At 39.0% G+C, this 24,192-nt stretch overlaps 1 protein-coding gene and 1 pseudogene across 5 annotated transcripts in view; both read left to right on the forward strand.

Annotated features, from left to right (window-relative positions):
* Positions 1-1,924: 1,924 nt before the first annotated feature.
* The window catches only part of CAMSAP1 (calmodulin regulated spectrin associated protein 1), a 45,148-nt gene continuing 22,880 nt past the window's right edge, over positions 1,925-24,192 (forward strand). The window contains exons 1-6 of one of the 5 annotated variants that reach the window (XM_073314923.2): positions 1,925-2,211; positions 2,982-3,144; positions 16,940-17,202; positions 17,408-17,569; positions 19,462-19,542; positions 20,551-20,583. In XM_073314923.2, coding sequence (XP_073171024.2) covers positions 2,982-3,144; positions 16,940-17,202; positions 17,408-17,569; positions 19,462-19,542; positions 20,551-20,583 — 702 coding nt within the window. In that variant the 5' untranslated portion in view covers positions 1,925-2,211. Of the gene's footprint in view, positions 2,212-2,564; positions 2,652-2,981; positions 3,145-16,939; positions 17,203-17,407; positions 17,570-19,461; positions 19,543-20,550; positions 20,584-24,192 lie in introns of those variants that run through there. The other 4 variants (XM_073314926.2, XM_078849137.1, XM_073314925.2 and 1 more) reach the window with 4 other exon arrangements.
* Positions 13,001-16,382, forward strand: LOC140899370 (small ribosomal subunit protein uS11 pseudogene; annotated as a pseudogene).

Consider the following 24,192-nt stretch of genomic DNA (forward strand, 5'->3'; position numbering starts at 1 on the left):
GGTAAAACTGCCTAGGCACTCAGAGCCCTACTGATTTCAACAGGGCTCCACATGAATGCAGGGATCTGTCCCTCAGATTGCAAGCTCTTCAGGACAAGCAATGGTATCTTTTTACTTGCCTTATGCTGCCTAAAAACTTACTGTAAAATAATAAAATGGTCATTTTAGTGCAAGAAGTCAAAACACTATTTACCACTCCAAATTTTTGTAAAGCAATGAGGTAACATTTTCTATCCCTGCTAGCAAAAGGCCTGTCACAACAGGGCATAATCAATAAATCACAGGTGATTATTTTGCAGATCAAACTGTGTTTCTATATTCATGCCCAGACTGTAACAATGTTTGCATGATCTTGTTGGATTTTTCCAGTTCCTTGCTGCTAGTTTCATTTTTTAAATTCTCAATTCATAGTGACTGTAGGAGAAACCAAACTGCAATATAAGAATCAGCAGAAGACTCTATTTAACAGATATCTCTCCCCTCCATGGCTTTGTGATGGAAACTCACGCTCAAGTGAACAAACTGCCTTTCTGCTAAGAAATCTGCAGAACATGTCACCTAGTCACCATTATGAAAAAACAAAGTCACCTTTGACATTGACAGATCATGAGCTTATTGGTACATGGCACATCCAAATCAGAAAAATTATTCTAGATAAATAACCTGATAATTCCAGTAGTTCTCTGTGTTCCATAAGAGGCAAGAGACCTTGAACCTACAATTAGGTACCTGTTTTTACTTCAGTGGTTCATGTAGTTAGGTGTTTTCAGGTTCACTAGGTAAACCAAGGATCAAAACTTTCAGAAATGGACACCTTGGAAACATATCCTGACATTAACAAACACAAGTTATAATGATACTGTAAGAATATGTGGAGATGTTTGGGTATAGCAGGCCTGTCAGACCAGTGGCCAAGCTCTCTCTGACTGGGTTAGGTTCCAGCACAAGTCACCATTACAGCACTGATCCTGCAGTGGATCTACCAGAATGGATCCCTGAGCCCAGGCAAAACCCCAAAAGGTGCTAACAGTACTGATTGAAGGACTGGGGCTTTAGTTACAGATCACTTATGAAAATATACACAGGAGCAGAGGCACAAAATGATCAGTTCAACACTACTTATGAACCTATTTTAGCTTCCTGCTGGGCTTTGATACAATTATTGGCTATATTTTTTTAAACAAAACAATATTAGCAACACTAAATTCAAAAATCATGAGTCTGTTTCCAAAAACCATAAGGTGGGCTTAAGAATCATGATATTTAAAAAAATTTTTTTTATTTGCATTTGGGTTTTTGAGCAGGTAGAAATCACATTTTGCAGCTTTTACTCGGCAGCCAAGAGGGCTACAACCATTTTTGTCCCTAGATAGGGATTTAGGGCTTTAAGAAAAACATGAAATATTGATGGAGGGGGTGACAGGGCCTGGCTGCGACCTGAGCCACTTACTAGGCTGGACACATTAAGTTTTGGGACAGGAATTTCCCACAACCATCTTCCTTCTAGGTGCATCCACCACGGCAGTGCCCATACCGCCCCAATGCTACCAGCCCCTGCTTGGGGTGGGGATGCCAGGACCTGGGTCCCAAGGTCACCGCAGACACACCCACCCAAAGGCACCTGCTAGGGACCACCTATGTGCCTGGGAAGGACGGAGACCTGAGCCAGCTCCTGAGGCTCCACTGGCCTGGGGCACCTGGCAGATGCCCTGCCCTGATAACTCCACCCAGACCCCTCAGCAGGACGGCAGCATGCACAGCTCAGACTGGGCCTGAGCAGGTCTTTATATACAACTCCCCGCCCCTCTCATCACCAGGGGACCGTTGGTGGGGAAGACGAGGCAGCCAATGACAGGCTTTAGCCCTTGCGCCTGCGCAGCGCCCGAAAGGCGGGGCGGTTGCCCACGCGAGAGCTGGAGCGCGAGCGCAGGTCCCGCTCCCCTTTCTTCGAACGCGGGCGCGAGCCGGTCCCGCCCCCGCCCCCCTTCCTCGCTAGCAGGCGGCCGGCAGCGCGCGCGCGCGCCGTCTGGGGGACTCGGGGCTGAGAGCGAGAGCGGGCGCGCGCCAGCCAGCCAGCCAGCCCCGGGCCGACGGCGGCTCCTCCTCCCGTCCGCGCGAGCGGCGCACCGGGACCGGCCTTTCAGCCTCCCAGTCCCCGCCGCCCGCGCGCTCCGCCCGGGCCCGGGCATGAAGCTGCCGTAGCCCTGCGAGGTGAGCGGGGGGCGGCCGGGCCTACAGGCCGCGGGGGGCCGGGCCGAGGGCTCCATGGGGAGCAGCCTCCTGGCAGCAGGGTGGGTCGAAAGCCCCCGGTCTCTCCGGCAGCCTCGGGCCGCCTTCCTCCTCCTCCTCGGCCGGCCGGCCCCTGAGAGGCTGGCGGCGGCATCTCCTCAGGGGGAGCAATCTCGGGCCCTGACTCGGTGCCCGGCCTGGGAAGGCGCCTGAGGTGCTGCCCCCCGCCCCCACCACAGCCCGGCAGGGATGCCCGGGGGCGGGCGGGCGGGCGGCGCGACCTGCCCCCGGCAGCAGCTTGGTACCTGCTCGTGTTGCCGGGGGGGACAGGGTGCCTGCGGCAGGCAGGAGCCGAAGGGGACCTTGTGAGAGGGCTGGAGGCTGAGCCTCAGCTTTTCTTTATCTGACCGGCTGTGATGGAGGTGGGATTTGTGCCTCTGCCTTGTTGGTTCGGGCTGGTAACAACTGCGAAGGGCGGTGGGGGGGTTTTTTTAAGCAAAACTGAAATGCAGGGCTCAAAAGGAGAAGGTGGGCGTGCGTACGTGTCTTTCAGTCGTGGGTGAATTTTCAGTTGCCAAATAGATCGAGCAAATAAAAATCTTTCCGGGGTCTGAAGGCCTGTGTTGTTCAGTCTACCCTACACTATTGTGCCTGGTGCGATGCATTTGAATGATCTGTTCACGCAGCTAGTCTTTATGTGTGTGTTTTGTTTTTGAAATGTAATGGAAACCATTGCATTGTTTTTGTTTTAGATGGTGGATGTTGATGTTTGTGCTGTTGGAGATAGCACCAGAAGAAAAATGGATGCCCTGACAGATAGTGCAGTTGAGATTGTCCCTTTGGAGCTCTATGATTCAGCCAGAGCAAAAATAGCTGCTAATCTACAATGGATCTGTGCTAAAGCCTATGGAATAGGTAAAATCACTTTTGTCGGGCAATCGTTCTTGTCTCTCTTTTTGCCCTTTTCATTTGCCCTGCCATCCCACAAGTAATTAAGTCAGTCTTAAATAACCTTTGCTTTCATTATCAGTAATGTGTCAAACCTATTTCCATGTAATAATCCAGTGTTTCATGATGCATCTAATAAGAATAAAACAAAGAATCAGAATAAACTGGTGTATCAGGAGATCTGACAGTGAACGCTATCTATTGTCACTATGAATGATTTGTACTTCCAAAATCTTATTGTTTTTAGTAAATAGGATTTTCCTAAACCGAGCTTTTTTGTTACCACCTGCAAACCTTTAGCTCCTATAGGCCTCAAAGGCTTTATCATGATTCCTTGTCTCGTCATCTTTGCAGATTGGTGCTAGGAACTTGATGCTGTTTTTTAGCAGATTGTCGTGTTAACTTAAAATTAAAATAAAAGAAGCTATGTCATTTATGAATCTGCCTGTAATGAGTAGCAGACTATTCCTTTTTTTCAAAAATGCGAACCAGTCTAATTTGAGTTACAAATGCATTTATCTACATTCTAGAATACAGGGGAGGAGGTAGCATGTGATAAAGGAAGGGGAGATACTTTTATAAACTGGTCTTTGTCAGAAACGGTTGAAAGCCAAAGTGTTTTCCTATGGCAATAATAAAGATTATGTTGGAACCTTGCAGTACTTTCATAGGCATCTGTATCTACTGATTTTTTGCATTGCAGTAGACGTGCTTGTATATTGTGAATTTTTGTTTGCTACCATTTGAACATAAATAACCATGCTGTATATAAACTTGATAGAATACTTGTCTTTAGACAAAACATATCAAAAAACATGCAAAATCTTGTTTTGGAAAATTAGATAGTCCTGTTAATCTAACTCTAATTTGCCAAACTCTAATATGCTTACTGGATTAACACTAGCTTGTTTTGTGACAGGGCTGAGCAAAACAATACATTCCTGTAATTAAATATTTTAGACTATTTTCAACAAGAATATTGCTCTCTTTTAGTGTTTTCAGAACTGTCAATATTTTCTGTCACTTTTGCATTTTTCTACAATGAAGAGTAGAAAGGGGATAGTGATCTTGTTACTTTAAGATGTATTTTCCTTTCTACAGAGTGTGAAGTTATTGCATTTTATGAAAGGAGTAAAGGGTAAAATAACAATAGTATAATTATCTAAACAAAAAAATTCTGATGCAGCCTTTGGGGTTGTACATGTAATATAAATGTTGACTACTGCTACCAATATTAATAATTGGAGACTCATGAAAACTAAACAGGCATTGTCCTGCATGAATGTAATTCAAGTGCTTCAGTTGTTTGTAAAGCCTCATTAAAAACATTTTTAGTGAGTAGAAATAAAACATGCTTTGCAAGTTATAGAGGTTCATTGTTTATATTTTGGCTTTGTTTCAAAAGGCAGACCTAATCCTGCATTAGGATCCACTAGCATGTATCCTGTGGTGCAGAGGAAGGATGACTGACTGCCTCATGTTTACATTGGCATTAACCTCTGTGGGACTCCGTAGGCTCAGGGATCTGTGCTTATGCCTTAATCCTGCTTCAATTTGCTAAATTTGTAGCGTATACCAGATAGAGAACTAGCTGCTGTTCAATCAGTTGGCCTTTTCTACACTAAAAACTTTGCCAAAAATTCTCTTTTTTATTAAAAACAATACAGCATTGCCAGTGATAGACATAGTGGGAACACTTGTATAGAGAAGACTCCTGTGGCTGCTGGCATTTTTTTCCTACTGTCATTTAGACCTGCTTGGATCAAATGTAAATAAGAGTTAAATGTCAGCAACAGCAGGAGCATTATTTTAACTAGGACTTTCATTGTTGCTACCATTGGTTGGCTTCAGTCGGACTAGTTGCAGTGTGTAAAGTTAAGCACATGCATAAATATTTGTAGGAGCTGGACCTGCGTGAATTTTAGTTAGGTTTTGCTGTGGTCTCTCCACAATGTAATGAAAATTAAGATAATTTTTCACAGAATTATAACTTGCATTTAAAAGAAAAATTTGATGGTCTGAAATATAGCATGCAGAATCTTTGATCCAGGAACAAATGTGCTTTTTACAACACTTCTGTGGGAGGATTATTAAAAGTAGTAGTTTCAGGTGTGTCTCGTGTCTCTCTTAACTTAATATCCTTTAAAACTGAATATTTTCAGGCTACCCATCTATAATAGATCTGTCTCTTTTGGATTCTGCTATTACTCGGTGGATTTTTGAGGGGAGGTATAGACAGGTCAAGATAATTTCATTTGGATTTTTGTTATGCTGACCTGATTTGTGTATACAGTATATTTTACATCATTCAGAGCAGTTTTGGTCAATTTGGTAGAAGAAATACACAGTTTCCGTTCGTAGATTATAAACAGCATTTTTATGGTCCTGAAATCACTCAATAGACTTCCTTCATTTTTTTTTTTTTTTTAAATGAGTACTTAAGGAGAAGGTTTTTTCTGACTTTTTCTGATCTTGCATATGCTTATTCAGGTGCTGAATTTTAATCACATGAGTCAAGTTTAAATACATGCTTAAATTTTTTGCAGGATTGAAAATTTAAATTGGATTCCAATACTGATCATGTAATTTGTCAGCAGTATGCTCACAAATATCAATTTTAGTTTTTATTTTCCAATATATATTGCATTGTGTGTGTATGAAGTGATTCTCGTCATCTAACTTTGTGGTGCTTATCAAAAATGATACTTACAAAAGAAGAAAATAACTTTTGGGGGCATGACAGATAATTTGGAGTTCAACTGCACCTTTGTACCTCAGCACTGAAGTACACATGGATCCTAGATTACACCCTCTCATGAAAAGGGGGCGTGATTTCATGATGTACCCCCTCTGGAGTTCGCTTTTCACTGTTCCCCTTCAATGGAGGTGTTTGAGTGGCCACAGATCATAGCAGCCTAGGCACTACACTAATACTACTACTAATAGGAGCCTCATTCTCCCCAACTCCATGCACCTGGAGCACTTGTGGAGAAAGGGCTATTCTTTCTGCAGAGGAAGGAGTTGAGCTGTGCGGATTGTCTCTGCATTGCTGTCCCTCCTGTTTCTGACAGCATGTCTCCTAGCTGCATCCCACAGTGAAATTTGGAAACAGCAGGGGATGGGGCTGTGGAGGGTAGCATTTCTCCTGTTCCAGTTGTCCCTGTTCTCTCTGCCCTCCTCACAATTTGGGAGTCCTGTCTGAAAGAAGCCAGGATGTGGGTACAATAGTTTAGTAGTTCTCTGAAGAAATTCAGAGGTCTGTGTATGAATGTCTAGATGATTTCTGACAACAGTCCTAAAGGATACCTTATTTAGGTGTAATTCAGTGGATCAAGGATGAAGTTTGACCTGAACTGAGCATCCTTTTTGTCAGCTGAAACCAAACATTAAAACTGAATTGTATTTTGTTCATCATGCCAATGATTTTATTGACACAGGTACTTTAACATTTCAGGATTAGAGTATAAAATCTGTTTATGGGCCTGCCAATCTGAAGATACTTAGAAATATCCTAGACAGTACAACTTGAAAAAGGTTTTATTTTTTAACCTGTTGTATTTCCCCATGCTTCTAACCAGATACTGTGCACAAAACTGACTAAGTGGTTAAGCCAACAATGGAACTTTGTCTCCATATAGTGATACAAAAAAAGTTGCTTTGGTGTATGTATCTTTGCATTACTTTGCTTTTTCTGTCCTAATCACAATCCATCTTTTTCTACGTTGTCTTCAGTGACTGCTTTCCTCCATGGCTTTATCTCTTGCCTTGCATGATGCTTGTTCTTTCTCTGTTGTCTTCTTATAAAATCTGTATCATACTCCATTTCTAATTTTATGCCGTTCTCCTCTACTCCTCACTCCCACATGCTTATTATTTATTTTTGTTATGATGGCATCCAAGGATCTCAATGAAAATTGACTCTACTCTGCTGGTGGTTTAGAGATACAGGAAAACATCATCCTTGCCCCAAAGAGCTTAATTTTAGTGCTTGACTACACAATGGGTTAACGCGCATAACAGGCCTGTGATTTCTAAAGCACGCTGATGTGCTGTGCATTAATTGGACTGTGTAGATCTTTCTGGTGCATTCTAAAGTTTACTTTGTGCACTTTAACATAATGCTGTTTGAAAAAGTACTACGTTAAAGCGCACTAGGAACCTTCAGTGCACACCAGAATGGTCTACTCGGTTGAGTCAATGCACAGCACATCAGACCAGTTACTGTGCTTTAGAAAACACAACCCTGCACTGCACATTATCCTACCACATTGACGATACCTGATAAGTAAATGTAACAAAAAGTGGAGAAAGGGAAAATAACAGTGATAGGATTACACTGTTACCTAGGTTGACTATATGCTTATGGTTCCAGATCACTTAAACTTTTCACATTCACATAAATGGAGCTTAAAAATTTTCAAGACACCTACTTAAACATTATACAATGCACTAGGTGAAAGTCAAGCCCCACTGCCTGCAAGCAGCTGAGATTTCTACCACTGCTGTTTAGTGTTAGGCTGGCTAGTAGATAACTGAGAAATAAGAAGTGCACCAACAGCCTCCTCTGGCTGCTGAAAGGAAGGACCTCTCTGGCTGTGGGGACGGATTTGTGAAAAAACAAGAGTTTTCGGGGGTGGGTGGGGAATAACCCCTTTTCTTTTTCCTTTTGAACAGCTATTTCACTGAAGTATTTACATGAATATAATATTTGAGAGCTGTGAGTACTAAAAAAGTGTTCAGTTTTGTCTGAATATCAGCTGTAACTGTTCAAAAATGTTAAAAGGGAGATATTGAGAACATTAAGGTTCTTGTTATGCCTGTTCGTCTGGTTAGGAAATAATGAGAAAGTTGTCCAACTGTCTAGAAGCACAGAAGGAAAGGGGAATGGGTGGAGTTGTTAGTCATTATAGGGGTGTGGCTAATGGTTAGAATAAACTCTCATTGGATGTTGAAGAGGGGAGTAGATGGAGCTGTGAATTTTTATGCAGGCTTGGTTTACTAGAATCTAGAAAGGTCTGGAAGGTGGGCAGAACATCTGGCCACTTTTGTTTTATATATAAAGTTGTCAAGGTTATCTTATTGTTTCATGCTTCTGTGTTGAATTTACAAGGTGATGATTTCTCAGTCTAACTATAGTAAACATGAAAGCCAATGATCAGTACTGCAAATTGGTTAATGTTTAGTGATTTACCAAATGTTGGTGTATGAATTTATCTGAATTAGCATGGCTAAAGTTGAAAGAAATGGTAGGAGAAAAATTGAATGGACTAAAGTAATGAAAATCTAATTTGCAAGTAAAATGTATACACCATCAAGAGTTAGATGGGTAACAGAAAGAAAAGGAGTACTTGTGGCACGGCTGTTACTCTGAAGTGGGTAACAGAGTTTTGCTCATCTGAAAGTGCAGGGAATTTTTTTTCATATATTTCAAGATCAATCGGGCTGTTGAATGAAACTTTTCTATTGAAAGTAGAAGAGCAGAAAATTGATGAGATTGTTCTGCAAGTGAGATCTCTTTATGCCATTGTCTTTAAAAACATAGCTGTGATCGTTTAAGCCCCTATCTTGGGTTTATCATCATCATCATTCAGGAACAGTCTGTGATGGTCTTTAGTACCTAAAATATAGTAAAGATCAATTTGTGATTATGCCTTAAACTGACAGGCAAAACTCGAACTTGATAAGAAATTTTCAGCCTTTGTTCATGCTAGCACAAAATGAACAATTAAAAAAAAATTAGTGGAGCACTTTGCCCTTGATACATTCTTCTAGACTAATGTAAACTATCCGGACCATTACTAGAATAAGAAATAGGAAAAACAAAAGAAAGAACTAATAGACTCTACATTGACATTTGTTGGTGGAATGAGGAATAACCCAGTAATTGCTATATGCATCTATATAAGAAGAATACGTTGCTATTTAATGCTATCGATTCTTTATCTGACAAGAAACTTGTAGAATACTGTGTTTCAGTTCCTGAAGATGTCATCACAAATGTAGACTAGTATAATAAGGAGATCTTTGCTGTTTAACTCAAAGGATGTAAAGTTTGCAGTTGTCATAAACTTTGATGTTTGAGTGCTCAACTGAAGTCTCTCGAGTGCTTTTGAAAATCCCGCCTTAACTTTCAAAAGCAATTGAAGGAAGTTTTAAAGGAACTTGGCAGTCTAAGGGTGCTATTTTTGCAGACTCATTGCTTGATTTAAACAGTAGGCCACATGCTGAAAAACACTTGCCAAACAGCAGAGTGAAATGGACCTGATCTTTGTCAGTTTTATTCTCAGGGCTCTGAATAGCAGCAGTCAAAACTGACAAAATTGGTCAGTTTTCATTTTGCTGAGTCTTGGAAAAACAGTGAGCAGCAATAAAGCTATTGGAGCTCTGCAGGTTTAGTAAGACAATATTACATCACTTTACATTTGGAAAGTTATCTTCATAACTCTCAAGATGAGAAGCTTTAAATTCTTAAATGAAAACTCAGAATCTACAAAATAAATGGAAACTTTCCTTGGTGAATGTCTACTTGCTAAGGCTAAGTGCATTTTTTTCAAACTCTGGCCTATAAAAACGTCATTGCCTCTGTTTAACAGATGGAAAAACAGAGCAAAAAAAAGTCTTGGTTGGAAGCACTGTAGTCTGGTGGCTTACTCAGAGGACTTGTAAGGGAAGGGTCAGACCTGGTTCCTAATTTTGGTTCTAGTAGTAGTTGCTATGACCTCAGGCAAGTCAGATAACCTCTGAGCCTTTGTTTTCCTGTCTGTGAAGTGGCAGTAGTATTTACACACTAATGTTTTATGGTGGTATATAAGGGCAAGTATTACTGGCAAATGTGAAATGGAGCTTCTGGTTCCCAGCGCCATGCTAAATCCACTAGATCATTAGGCTTCAGAGGTGGCATCTTCAAAAATACGAATTTATTAAAGTAGCTCTTTGCTATTTTGCAAAGACTCTAAATTACAAAACATTTTTCTGAATATTTGTGAAATTACTACAATTTCTACCAGCAGGAGAGTGAGTTTGTGTGTGTATGGGGGTGGGGGGGATGTGAGAAAACCTTGATCTATGCAGGAAATAGCCCAACTTGATTATGTAAAGAGTTGTCACTTTGGATGGGCTAGCACCAGCAGGAGAGTGAATTTGTGTGGGGGGGTGGAGGGTGAGAAAACCTGGATTTGTGCTGGAAATGGCCCACCTGTTGATCACTTTAGATAAGCTATTACCAGCAGGACAGTGGGGTGGGAGGAGGTATTGTTTCATGATTTCTGTGTGTATATAAAGTCTGCTGCAGTTTCCACGGTAAACATCTGATGAAGTGAGCTGTAGCTCACGAAAGCTCATGCTCAAATAAATTGGTTAGTCTCTAAGGTGCCACAAGTACTCCTTTTCTTTTTACAATTTCATTGAAGTTTTACATTTTTAAAACATGCAAATTTCATGGAGGAAGGAAGTCCACAATTAATATTTTATCCACTTTACTTCTGTCTACATTTGTACTTTTTAGTTTGAGCACCAAATGCCATAAACATTAACTTTATTACATTTTGACCGTAAAATTGGATCTAGGTCCAGTCCACATCACTCTTGAGACTGTGATAGCAACATCTGTGTACAAGGTTTCTAGCCTGGTTTCCCTGACTGATGTGGGTAGGGTTTTTTCCCTCCCAAATAACATCATTATAGAAGACTTAGAGAAGTCTATAATAGGGTTCTATAATACAATTATAAGGACAAAAATCTCTTCTAATTGGTCAGGGAAACATGCAGGAATGACTTCAGACCATAATATGGACAAGGCCTTAATTGCAGAGCAGGAGTGATTAATGCTTTATTGCATTTTAATGCAGCTTAAAGTATACACATGCAGGGCTTACTTAAATTATTGTGTAGACTTACTAATCAGTTAAAATTTGATATAAAATGAAATTCTTTCTTGGATTTTGGTTCTCTATCCTGCCAGTTTTTCATGATACCACACCTCAAACAGCATTATACTACTACCTGCTTTTGTAGTTTAGATGACAATGCAGATGTTTCAAACTGCTGCGTTATTCCTTAACCATAGGGAGTGGGGGTGGGGAGGAGGGTAAGCAAATTGTATCTTGTGGGCATGGGAAGAACCTGGAAAATGTATAGCTGGCTGCTGTTAAATTTGAAGTTATTTTAAAAGTTACTTAAGTAACTTTAAGTGATCTGTTGTATACCAAGTGATTGATTTAAACTTAATACTGCTCACTTTTGGGGGAAAAAACAGATTTCATTAGCATGTGTTAGAATAAAAACTTCCTAATCAGGAATAATGCAGATTTACTTTTGAGTATTTCTTTGGTGAAAATAGCTCACCTATCTTTCTGCTATACTCACTGGAACAAGAGCACTTAAGATTCTGTGCTGCTGAGACTTGAATGTTAAAATAGATTATTACCTCATTATAACTCCTACTTGCATATCAGATTAATTGAGAGAGATCAATTATCTTCTCTCCAGAGTGGGTTGTCTAGCAGCTTGTCCATGTAGTTATGCAGACAGGTATCCCCTTGTGAGATTTGCATAAAATCAACGTATGAGGGAGATCCAGCCATCTCTTTTTAATGTAGCACATTGGATTTTTAGACAAAATAGTATTCCCAGAACATGCTGAATAAGTGACTCATGCCCTCCCCCCATCTGATTTTGCAGATTGAACACTATAGTTCTGCATATTTCTGTAAGCAAACATTGTTTTTTGAGCACCTAAATTTGACTAAAACTAGCAATTGGGAGACTGTGAAATCCTCTGCCATTATATTATTAGGAACAACTGATCAAAAAGTTTGATATGCAAAACAAGTTATTTGTGCAAAATTTTATATGTAGCATTGCTTGTTACTTGAAAACTGGCAACTTTGGGGATTAATATGGTAGTATAGTGTTTTGGGTTTTGTTTTTTTTTTAAATACACTAAGTGTTTGGGGCTTCTTGTTTTACAAGGGTATACGTTAGTTATTAAACTAATGAGTTCAAATTAGGATTTTTATACTGTATCTTAGATGTAATAGTTTTAGAGTTAACATTTTTTTCTTCTTCAGAGAAGTCGGAGGCTTTGTCTACACTACCATTTATGCCAACAAATTTTATGTTTCTTGGGTGTGGGGAAAAAAACACTTCTGAGCAACGTAAGTTTCGCCAGCATAAGTGCTAGTGTGCACAGTGCTATGTCGGTGGGAGAACTTCTCCCACCGACATAGCTACCGCCGCTCATTGGGGTGCTTTTATTATGTGGATGGGAAAGTGGCTTTAAGTGGTGTAGCTGCATCGGTACAGCTGTGCTGCTGTAAGCTCGCTAGTGTAGACGTAGCCTAAATGCATTCACAGTTTAAAAATGCTAATATGTGTAAAAGGATACTTAGAAAAAGTGAACTGGACTGTTTGGTTATCTGACTTGTACTTGGCTATTGTGTGTTTAAAAGCTGCTTATGAGCACTGGAGCACACTTTTTATTTAAAAAAAAAACATTGAATTTTTTAATGGGGAGGCAGAGTAAAAATATATATGGTATTTTAAAGTTTATGCCACTATATGAGGGGTTGTGATGGGAAAAGGTACCTTAAAATTTTAGAATGTTTTTTGTGTTGTTTAAGACTGTACCAGTAGACTAATTCAATTGATCTAATTGTTAGCATATTCCCCACATTTGGGAGGTGTATGAATTTTTGAATCCATAAATATTGTGTGTGGATGGGGGAGAAGGGGACAGGAGGTGTTTTTGTTGTTGTATATGGCTGTGTGCTACATATAGAGATAATTGGCAGTTAGAGATGTGAGATTTTGACTTGTTAGGTGATCTGGCCAAGAGGACGCACCGCGTAAGGGTAAGGAGAAGAAGGAAGAGAAGGTCATCAGCTTGGAACCGCAGGTTGCCGAAGGGGAAAACGTGTTTGACGTCTGCCATATCTTCGCTTCCTTCAATGACACTTTTGTCCATGTAACTGATCTCTCTGCCAAGGAAACCATCTGCCGAGTGACTGGTGGTATTCAGGAGAAGGCTGACAGACGAGTCTTCGCCCTATGCTACTATGTTGGCAGCCCAGGATGTTGTCCAGCGGTGCAAGGAGCTGTGCATCACAGCCCTTCACATCAAGCTGCGAGCTCCAGGTGGAGATAGGACCAAGACTCCAGGACCTGGTACCCAGTCAGCCCTCGGAGCTCTCGCTCATTCTGAAATGAAGATTGGGAGCATTGAGGATATCACCCCCATCTCCTCTGACAGCACTCGCAGAAAGGGTGGTCACCCGGGTCGTCATCTGTAAACCGTGGCTGGCTTTTGTTTCATCATTAAATCAAAGAAAAAAAAAGGGTGGTTGGACCTTAGCAGTGATGTTTGCTAAGGAAGACAGTCTCCTAGACCAAGGAATAACCTAAATTTGTAATAGTGTGATGTTGCTAGGAAAGCTTTTATTGCCACATGTTTGAGATTAATACTTTAAATGGTGCAGAGCCACAAGGGTATTATTCGAATCTTCTGAAACTCGTGGTAGTAAACATTATACCATTCATTCTGCATCACATTTTGTCCCACTTAAGTTTTTTTAGTTTCCAAATTTTCTGCTTCATTAATCAAGCTAGTTACTAAGATTCCAGTATTCTTCCAATGGGTTTATTTTAATGATATCCACAAGAACAGTATAAAGTAAATCTGTATTATAAATACAAAAGCTTACATTGTTACAGTTCTTAGTCGTTGACTCTAGCTATGAGAGTTGCCAAACAAATCCTGTAAAATTGGTTTAAATTTATAAAGTATCTTGAGAGACTTTGCTTCCAAATCTGTTATTACTAGAATCAGTGGTTAAAAATCCTGTTGAGTTGAATGGGTGTAATATTAAGTCTATCAGGAGTTAATGTTGCCGATCGTGATTATATGTTGTATGTTTCTATGTGTAATTTGGTAAAACTGTGATACGCCTTAGCATTTAGGCATTAAATCGATTAAACTTCCTTGGATTTTTTTCTGAAGGAATAGTCTTACTTCTAACTCTGATATATATGGTACAAAAATTCCTAGAAAACTAGACTGGACAAACATTGCTATGGAATTAATCTGTAACATTAAAGAACAGCAGTAAACCTCAAATGATTTTTGGTAGTATGTGCAGATTGAAATTATTTCTAGCTTTGACCTTCATGTTCATTGTTCAGAACAGCAAACGGTGATGTTTTTGGATGGGCTGTAGACTGCGTACTATACTGCCCATCATAAACTGAGGCAAATTAATTCTTCCAATTAGCTTTAAAATATTTTTCTTAAATTCAAACCAAAAATCTTAGGATGGCATTATAGAAAGCTAGGTTAACAGTGCTGCTGTACCTTAAATTGCTGAATATGCAGTCTCTTTATTCAGATGGGGACTTGAAGGGATAGCATCAAATTGAAAACTACTCAGTTTCAGAAGTGAAGTGAAAAGTAGTTTCAGGTACTACATTTATTGTGGGCCCTTCTGCCAATTTTTGTAGTTGTACAATCACATTTTCATGTCTTTGAAATGTTTTTCTCTTCTATTGCCCTGTCAAAACCCACCAAAATTGTGAAGCTATATAGGGCAATCAGTGAAAAGAGCTATACATAAAGTGCTTTCAATTGCACGAAGAAAAAACAAGCAGAATTTTCTGCAATCTTTTATAGTAATCTTAGATGTTATTTGTAATGAAGTTGTAAAATAATATTAGGAAACTATTTGAACTGTCTGAATGCGACTTAACTAGAAACAAGGAGAGCCAGCACTACGTGACCAGCCAAAATGGTCTGTGGACCATATTTTGAGAAATGCTGATTTACTGCATATTTTTATTTCGGCACTGGATATCAGATGCAGTTATGTTTGTATAATTGTTTACACACAGCACAAATACTCATTTTTTTTAAACAGTGTACATGTTATGGATTATAGATAATTTGTGAAATCAAAGTTGTTTATAGTTTAATATTGAGTAAAGATAAAAACTATAGATAGCATTTGGGGGGGGAGTATGAGTTAATTCTTAAGAACTGGAAGAGTTCAGTGAATGTAAATGCATGTGAACAAAGTACAGAAATTCTGGAAACTCTGAGGGTATACATTTTTAAAATTGTTGAAGTTAATATAGGGAACAGTCTTCAGGGTGATTAAAAATAACATGAAATGCAATCTATATTTAAAATAATAGAATGCCTGACTTTTTATTTATAAAAACAAAACCAAAAAACTTTCAAGTTGAGAAATTGTCTTCTCTGGGACTGGAGGCAATCCCTGTTACTGGTGGCTATTTAAAAGTTGTTTGCATCTGATCCAGTGACCCAGATTTAAATTGCATGGATTAAAATGGCATACGTATCAAAAAATAATCTGTTTACTGCTATTACAGTAGCATAACTAAGGCTGGGTATACTTTAGAAATTTTTTTCCTAAAATTTTCCCCTATTGGTGTAACTGATTCAAATCTATCATTGGTAGCAACATCATTGAGTATTAGCGTAGGCAGGATTCCAGGTGGCTGTAAGGATTTTAAACACTGTCATGTAACCCTGCCTAGACACAGTGATGATAGTATAGGTGATCACTGGTGCTTTGTCTATCCTAGCACTGCTGCTGTGAAGCTGCACTGATAGTAGCAAATGTAGGCATTCTAAGGAAAAAAATCCTACTGTAGACAAGGCTGAAGTCTTCTGCATTCATAATTTAAAGTGTATGTAAACTACTGTGCTCGGGGTCCCATGTTCAAGTTTATAAAAACATTAACATGTGGAAACTCTGTTTTCCATGCTGAAGGCAATGAGGTGATCATTGGAAATCCCAGTTAAATAACTTTTCCTTCACATATTCATAAAAAGGGCTTCAAGAGAAGTATGGTTTTAGCTTCCATGCCTTCATTATGTTGGGGAAAAAAGGGTTTAAAAAAAAAAAAGTACCAAAGCGAAGACTAATCTATTTCTTAAACAATCTGTAAAGCAGCTGAGACTTTTTTTCTTTAATCAGATTCTGGGCTTTCTTGGTAACTGCTTCTGTTTAAGCTTTATGTACGTTTCCCGTCACATAACCCTTAATCTTGGGTTAAAGATTTTTTGATCCTCCTTTTTCATATGATTGTGTCCACCCCAACCCCTCTTAATAATTGAGCGCTAAAATAATTTAGAATAAAGTGGAAACATCTTTACTATGAGCAGGTGCTTGTGGATGCTGCTTGAATTAACCTACAGGTTTGCTTTGAAACTGTATTTTGTACATCTGTGATAAACTGCATCTATAGCCTGGATGCTCTGAATAAATGATTCACAGTATTACTCTTAATTTTAATTGTAAATCTCTCATGCGCTACCCAGCACGTACATAGACCTTGGTTCAGAAGAACCTTCCTATTCAGGAAAGCACTTAAGTATGTGTTTAAGTCTAAATTAAATCAGTGGGACTTAAATATGTGCTTAGGTGCTTTCCTGAATTGAGGCCCGTGTGATTTAAGAGAGAGAACTAGAAGTGCATTGGTTTTTAATGTAACAGTACTGTGTATAGAAGGAGGGAATTACGTATGTTGCTACTTTAATCAAGCGCATGCGGTTAAATATAATTGAAAACTATTTGGCATATAAAACTACAGACTTAATTTTTTTTCCCATTCAGTATTTTTATAGACCCAGTTTGTTTTTAATGTATATGTTTTCTCTCTTATGTTAGTTTTGAATTCAGGTACAAAGTTTATACTTTTCTTACAACTGAATCCACTTGTTTGAGACTCTTCCTCTTTGTTTCAGATAATATCCCAGAAGAGCTGAAGGACCCATTTTACATAGACCAGTATGAGCAAGAACATATTAAACCACCTGTCATCAAGCTGTTGCTGTCCAGTGAGCTATATTGTCGTGTCTGTAGCCTCATTCTAAAAGGGGATCAGGTGGCTGCTCTGCAGGGACACCAGTCAGTGATTCAGGCTCTATCTCGGAAAGGGATTTACGTCATGGAGAGTGATGATACCCCTGTGTCTGAATCTGATCTCGCCTGTGCACCAATCAAAATGGTTAGCTTAAAGTTCAGAGATGGATTTAATCATTAAATCTCACCCTTGACTTTGGGGATAGACAATGGAGTAAAGCGCATTTCACCTCTAGGTGGCTGGTCTCAGCAGTTTTTCATGCAAATATATTGTAAATACAGTTAATATGTAAAGGTGTTTATTTCTTGATGTATGTTTGACTGCAAATACTTTTTGGTTTGCTCCTTAGAGTTCTCATATGGCAATGATTGATGCTCTAATGATGGCATACACTGTAGAAATGATCAGCATTGAAAAGGTGGTTGCTAGTGTCAAACGTTTTTCTACGTTCAGTGCCTCAAAAGAACTACCCTATGATCTGGAAGATGCAATGGTTTTCTGGATTAATAAGGTAAAGCTGATATTTAGAAAGGTTTGCTTCTAGAAAATTGTAACTTCTAAAACTGTTTGTTAAAAAGGGCTTGATTAGTGCTTTCTCCATGTTTTGTTAGGCTTCCATTGCTGGAAATGCCCTCTTCTGGTATGGAAGAAGACTATTTTTAATTATTTTAGAATGTCTTGGCTCTGCACAGTGACAGTGAGCTAACCACCTGTATTCCTAGAGTTATACGGATAGTAGTTATTGCTTCCTTTTTGTGCACCTGCAGCTTTTTTAGATTTCTTCCTTGTTGGCTTCCTCATCCCCCTCCAAATGCAAATCAGTATTTGCCAAGAGGAAAGGGACAAGACTAGTAGGGGAAATGCATTTCCTTTTTTTGGCACAATGGTAGATTTTGTTACCTTTTCAATATAAATTTAAAATTCACAGGATGTTTACTAATCAAATTAGAAAATAGTGCAGTTGGTCTGTTTCCGCCTAAGCTACTCGCCAACTCTTTCAGGCACACTGTGGAAAAATATATATTTTTTAAACATTTATGTTTTAAAATTGTAAATGGAAGTTGAACCAATATTTATTATCAGGTTAGAATCTGCCAAATAGGAGTTGGAAATAAAATTGATTGTAGATACTAACATACCAGATGATTTTTAGTAGTGGAAACTGTTGCTATTAAAAATACTGCTAATGATGCAATTTTTAAAAGTGTTTGGAGAGAGGGGTTTGGAAGAGATGGCCTATGTTTGTTTAATTTTTAAATCTGTAAGTAGTATATGCAACTTAAAAATAAAAATCGCTTTTCTAAAGGGAATCACGTAACTTTGTGAAGTTATATTTGTTTGGTAGATGAGGAAAGCGTATGGTTTCATGTTCACTAGCCAGTTAGATTTGATTTTGAATATATTCTACTTCAACCACTTATGAAACTTTTCAGAGGCTATCAGTTTAGAGTTTATGCGTGAAACCCTTGAGTAGTAGTTTCCTTTACATTCCACACTTCTTCCTCCCACAGATTTTAGTGCAGTACTATAAATCTTGTATTGGATAAAAAGTTAATAGTAAATCTGGCTCTCGGTATATTTTTTTAATAAAAACAAATTTTCAAGAAATCAGGAAGCTGGTCTACATAACTGTTAAAGCAAAATTACTTCTCAGATGTTTTTATTTGCGCAAAACTTTTATTGAAAAGTAACTTCTCGGGTTATTAATCTGCAACTTGTTCTGATAACCTTTGCATTCTGTCAGAATTGTGCTCTATTGCCAATGGGTAAGAAGTTCAGCTATATAGAGGAGTGGGAAGAGACTATTATTTAAGAGATTTGGGAACAATTCATTGCACTTACTGACCCCTGCTTTTGTTCTTGAACAACTTGTCTGTCTGTGGCTACACTGAAACTATTTACAGAGAGTCAGTTTCTACAGTGCCAATTTTATAGTACAGGCAACCCCAACACAACTAGAGGAGAATAGTCTCCTTTGTTGTGTAATAGTGGTATACACAATGAAAGATGAAAGTTAATTGAATTATTATAGTTTATATTGTAGAAACATATCTGCCTCTCTCAGGAGAACTAAGAATGTAAATTTACACTTACGTTTTCATTTCTAAGGATTTATTTTAAATACATTTGAACATTTTTTGGAAGAAATTACTATGTTATGGCTATATTACTAATTAAGCAATTGTATTTGCAAAGCGGTACCTTATGTCGCTGCAAAACTTACCTATATCAGTGGAATGTCAGTTGAATTCAGAAGCAGAGTTTAAAAAAACCCAAAATCATGGGTAGTATGAGTCATATTTCTACAATGGTGGGAAATAAAGATTGATCATTATGTTAAGTGATGACTTCTGCAAATTGGTATGCAATTGCTTTTTTATTCTCTTTTCCCAACTATTTTAGGTGAACCTTAAAATGAGAGAGATAACAGAGAAAGAGGTCAAATTAAAACAGCAATTACTGGAAAGCCCAGGTCACCAAAAGGTAAAATATATTTAATTTTCTTAGTAGCTGAATTATGAATCTTGTCAGTTAAAACTGAAATCATGATGTGGAATCGGATATAAATGAGTTTCAGTACTTTTTTTTATAAAATTCATATGAGGCATCTTCCCCAGTGAAATTCATTTGAGATTTTGTGTATACAGTTTGTTTTCTATTTATCTGCAATGCCCTTACTTCCCTTTAATCCTGTTAGTGCCTTTTGACTTATCTTTTTAAGTTCTGGTTAGAATTGAAATAGCTTGTTCAAACTTTGAATGCTGTGATTTTGATAAATACAGTTCAATTTCAATACCACAAAACATACAGCATATGTTTTTGAAGTCCTTTCAGGCACAGATTCTTTGTGCATAAAATGACTATAGCAAGGAAATTCAGGAGGTTAACCTATCTCTAATAAGTATGTTCTAAGCAGTCAAATGGTATATTTGTGTATGTGTGCAATTTTTACCCTGTTCCCCCTTAACTTATGTCACAATGCACTAATGTTGCAAAGATATAGTACACTTTCATTACTGGAGAATGTAAAATGGATTTTCCTCAAATATAAATAAATATAATACTGATAATCTCAATTTATGTCTTAATGAATCCTAAAAATAGCTTTCCCATACTTATCCCTCAAATTGGCACTGTTGAGTAAAGTGATACAATTGTAATATGCATAAATGAGGCAAAGATGTTTTACTTTCCATATTGAGGAAGAGTTACTATTTTTTCAGATCCTTTGACACAATAACATGCTTCAATTTAAAAGGTTTATGTAGTTTTTTTAACTTACAAGTGGTCTTGAGGATCCTGTTACAATTTGGCTATCAGTTGAACATCTTGGATTTCACTGTAATACTTTAAAACTGATCTTTTGGACTAAAATCCCTCTAAAATATGAAAGTGTTCATTGCTTAAGTGCATTTAAGTATTGCTGTGTATAACTTGCTCTGCTGATGTTCCTCTCCTATTCCTACATTCCTTTCCTTGCTTCCTGAGCAGTCTCCTTCCAAATGGTATTGGAAATTAGTACCTGTAAGTGAACTACTTTTTACACCAGTTGTCTTCCACAAAACCATTGCTTTTAAACTTTTTCAGAGTGCTTGCTTCCATTAAAATGCTGGTTAGACAAAAAAGTTAAAAACCTTTCTAGTTAAGGTTTTTGGAAATAAAGTTTAGTTTCCATAACATGATTTTACATACTGTACATACAGCATAATCATCACTATACAGCATTTCAGGACTCCAGAATTGTGTTAAAAATACAAGTGAGGGATAGGGTGAAATAAAATTACCGTAAGAGAAAATTAGAAGTTTTCGGAATTGTGCTTTTTGCTCAAGGTAGACAATTATTTATTACAGCACTAAGGTGATATAAAAACTGGTCAGTTTAAATTTAATAGGTACTTGAATTTTTTAGTAACTAATTAGATGCATTGCTTGCACTCCCTCATATAATGCTTTGTAGTTAAACTTTGCTAAAAAAATAACTTTGCTAAAAAAAATTCAAACTATTTATTAACTTTCTATTTATTTAACAATAACACCCTTAGAATCCTAACTCAGTTAACAGAAGGCTTGAGCCTTCCCTTGCTGGTGTTTACTCCGTTGGTAACCCAGCAAATGTAGGACACCATTGTCCAGTGAGGTGGGTTAGAAGACATGATGGTAAAACATTTGAACACTAAGTTACTGCAGCTGGTGGAAGTGCATCCTTGGTGACTTAATGAAAGTAGAGGCAACATACTAGGGAGAAACATAATTAACATATTTTTAGGCCTGATCCAGGGAGACTTTCCTTCCACCTGTTGGCAGAAGTATCTACATGAAAAGAGATTTTTAATGGAATTGAACTTACGTTGTACAAATCTACTTGCTTTTGGCTGGGGTAGCAAGTTATATGAATAGGCCCTTACCGAATTCACAGCCATGAAAAACGCATCATATACTGTGAAATCTGGTGTGTCTCCCCCCCCCCCCCCATGAAATCTGTGTTTTGTGTGCTCTTACCCTATACTATACAGATTTCACAGGGGAGACCAGCGTTTCTCAGACTGGGGATCCTGACCCAAAAGGGAGTTGAAGAGGGTCACAAGGTTTTTTAGGGGGGTCATAGTATTGCCACCCTGACTTCAGAGCTGGGTGGCCAGAGAGCAGTGGCTGCTGGCTGGGCCCCCAGCTCTGCTGGCTGGGCCCCCAGCTCTGCTGGCTGGGCCCCCAGCTCTGCTGGCTGGGCCCCCAGCTCTGCTGGCTGGGCCCCCAGCTCTGCTGGCTGGGCCCCCAGCTCTGCTGGCTGGGCCCCCAGCTCTGCTGGCTGGGCCCCCAGCTCTGCTGGCTGGGCCCCCAGCTCTGCTGGCTGGGCCCCCAGCTCTGCTGGCTGGGCCCCGCCAGCTGCACCACAGAAGTAAGGGTGGCAATAACAGACCATGTCATCCTTACTTCTGCGCTGCTGCTGATTGGGTGCCCAGCTCTGCAGGCAGCAGCGCAGAAGGGTGGCAGTATTATATCATGCTATCCTCACTTCTGCACTGCTGCCTTCAGAGTTGGGCTCCCAGCCAGCAGCGGCTGCTCTCCAGCTGCCCAGCTCGGAAGGCAGCGCCACCGCCAGCAGCAGCACAGAAGTAAGGGTAGCAGTACCGCAACCTTCCCGCAATAACCTTGCAACCTTCTCTTCCCCCTTCCCCCCCCATTCCTTTTTGGGTCAGGACCCCTACAATTACAACACTGAAATTTCAGATTTAAATAGCTGAAATAATGAAATTTATGCTTTTTTAAATCCCGGTACCACGAAATTGACCAAAATGGACCTTGAATTTGGTAGGACTCTGTATGTTAACATTCTGTGTTCTCCTGTTCCTCAGTTCCTCCTTGGCTGTGATATCCCTTCCCTGTCTCTTACAGTATTTGCTTTGTTCATCATTTTCATCATCTAGGGAGTATGGGAACCATCATCTTGGTTGTAAGCTGGAAAGAGCGCCAAATTTGGGAGGGACAGGCACAGTAAATGCAGTTGCTCATCCCTCAGTCATTCCTGTGTTTCTGCAAAGAACTGCTGGTTTGGTCAGTCCCACACACACCATTCCCATATTTTATTTGTTTGAGCCAAATATGAGGTCCAAATTAAATTATTTAAATATCTAAAATAAAGAACTGTCATAGGGTGGTCAAATCTGTACTTTTACCCTCACACCCATGACTTGTCTATCTGTACCACAAGTGACACTGTAGCCAGGTGTTTACCTAGTGCTTCATACCCAGACTAAAACAATGGTACTTCACACTAATGGCTCTTTGTTTAGAAGTGGCCTGAAAAGTAAAATAATTTGAAAGATCCTAAAACAGGAAAAAGTATGAAACTTTTAAAATCTAGTGCTGATCATATCTATAGATGATCCTTAGCTTTCCCTGAACCTAAGTAATGTGTCCAGAAGACTTTCTGAGCTATATTCTCTGGTCTGAACCAGAAGGGTTTGATGCAGGTCCAAAGGGATATACAAAGGTGGCTGTAAGTTGTCTTTTCCCCTTCCCAAGCCTCGGTCTGTCAGGCTAGTTGCTGACAAATTAGAATGGCCTTTAGGATCAGCTGGATTCAGGGATAGGTGGCATAAGAGGGGCAGTGGCAACCCTAAATTCCCATACACTGTGGGAATTCTCCAATGACTGGATATGCTGCTTTTAGTGTTGCTTTATGCTACCAGACTTCATTAAACAGGTGGATTTCACAGGAGAGTTAGGGGCCCCTATTTTTCCTGCCATAATGATGTTGCAGTCACCAAAAAATAGATTGAAAAACCCATTTCAATTAATTATTTTATAAATATTTTCATTTTAGGATATAATATTTTATGCTTAATATCAGTCCAAACACATGTTTGAATTTGACTGTGCTTATCTGAGATTCATGCTCTATGCTGCATCAAGAGAGCAGTCAAAATATCTATTTGTATTTCATTAATACCTAAAGGCACCAACTGAGATTGGGGCCCTATTGTGCAAGGCATTGTACAAACACATAACAAGGAACAATCCCTGCCCAAAGAACTTGCAGTTTAAATAGTCAAGACATGCAAAAGGTGTGAGAGGAAACAGGGACAGAGAATGGAAGTGACTTGCCCAAAATTTCAAAGCAAGTCAATGGCAAAGTGAGGAATAGAATCTCCTTGACTACCAGTCCAGTGCCCTGTAGATCACCCTGGACTGTGTGCCATCCATTATGTCACTTTCAATGCTTTAATTTTATAGCAGGGATACTCCACTTTATACTGAAATTAAACAGTCATTTCAGCACGGAAGACACGGGTTTAAGAGAATAATGGATTGAAAATAACTATTTAGAATGGAGTGGATCGTTCAGACTCTATTTTTTATTGTAAATGTAATGTCTTTCACGCCAGTAAAGGAAATGAGGAAACCTGTAGTTTGGAATGCTAAGGATTGCTAATGACTGTCTCAAATGTAATAAAATATATATATATATTGGCACTATATTTAAAATGGATATAAAACTTCTCCATTTTAGTAGTCTGAGGTTTAAAGAGAAATCTTTGAAGTTCACCATTAAACTGCTTAACTCTACTGAATAATGTGTAAATAATACACTTTTTAAACTAACCAGATCACCTTAGTATAGGTACTCATTTTATT

The sequence above is a fragment of the Lepidochelys kempii genome, chromosome 16, assembly GCF_965140285.1.
Source record: "Lepidochelys kempii isolate rLepKem1 chromosome 16, rLepKem1.hap1, whole genome shotgun sequence".
NCBI lineage: Eukaryota > Metazoa > Chordata > Testudines > Cheloniidae > Lepidochelys > Lepidochelys kempii.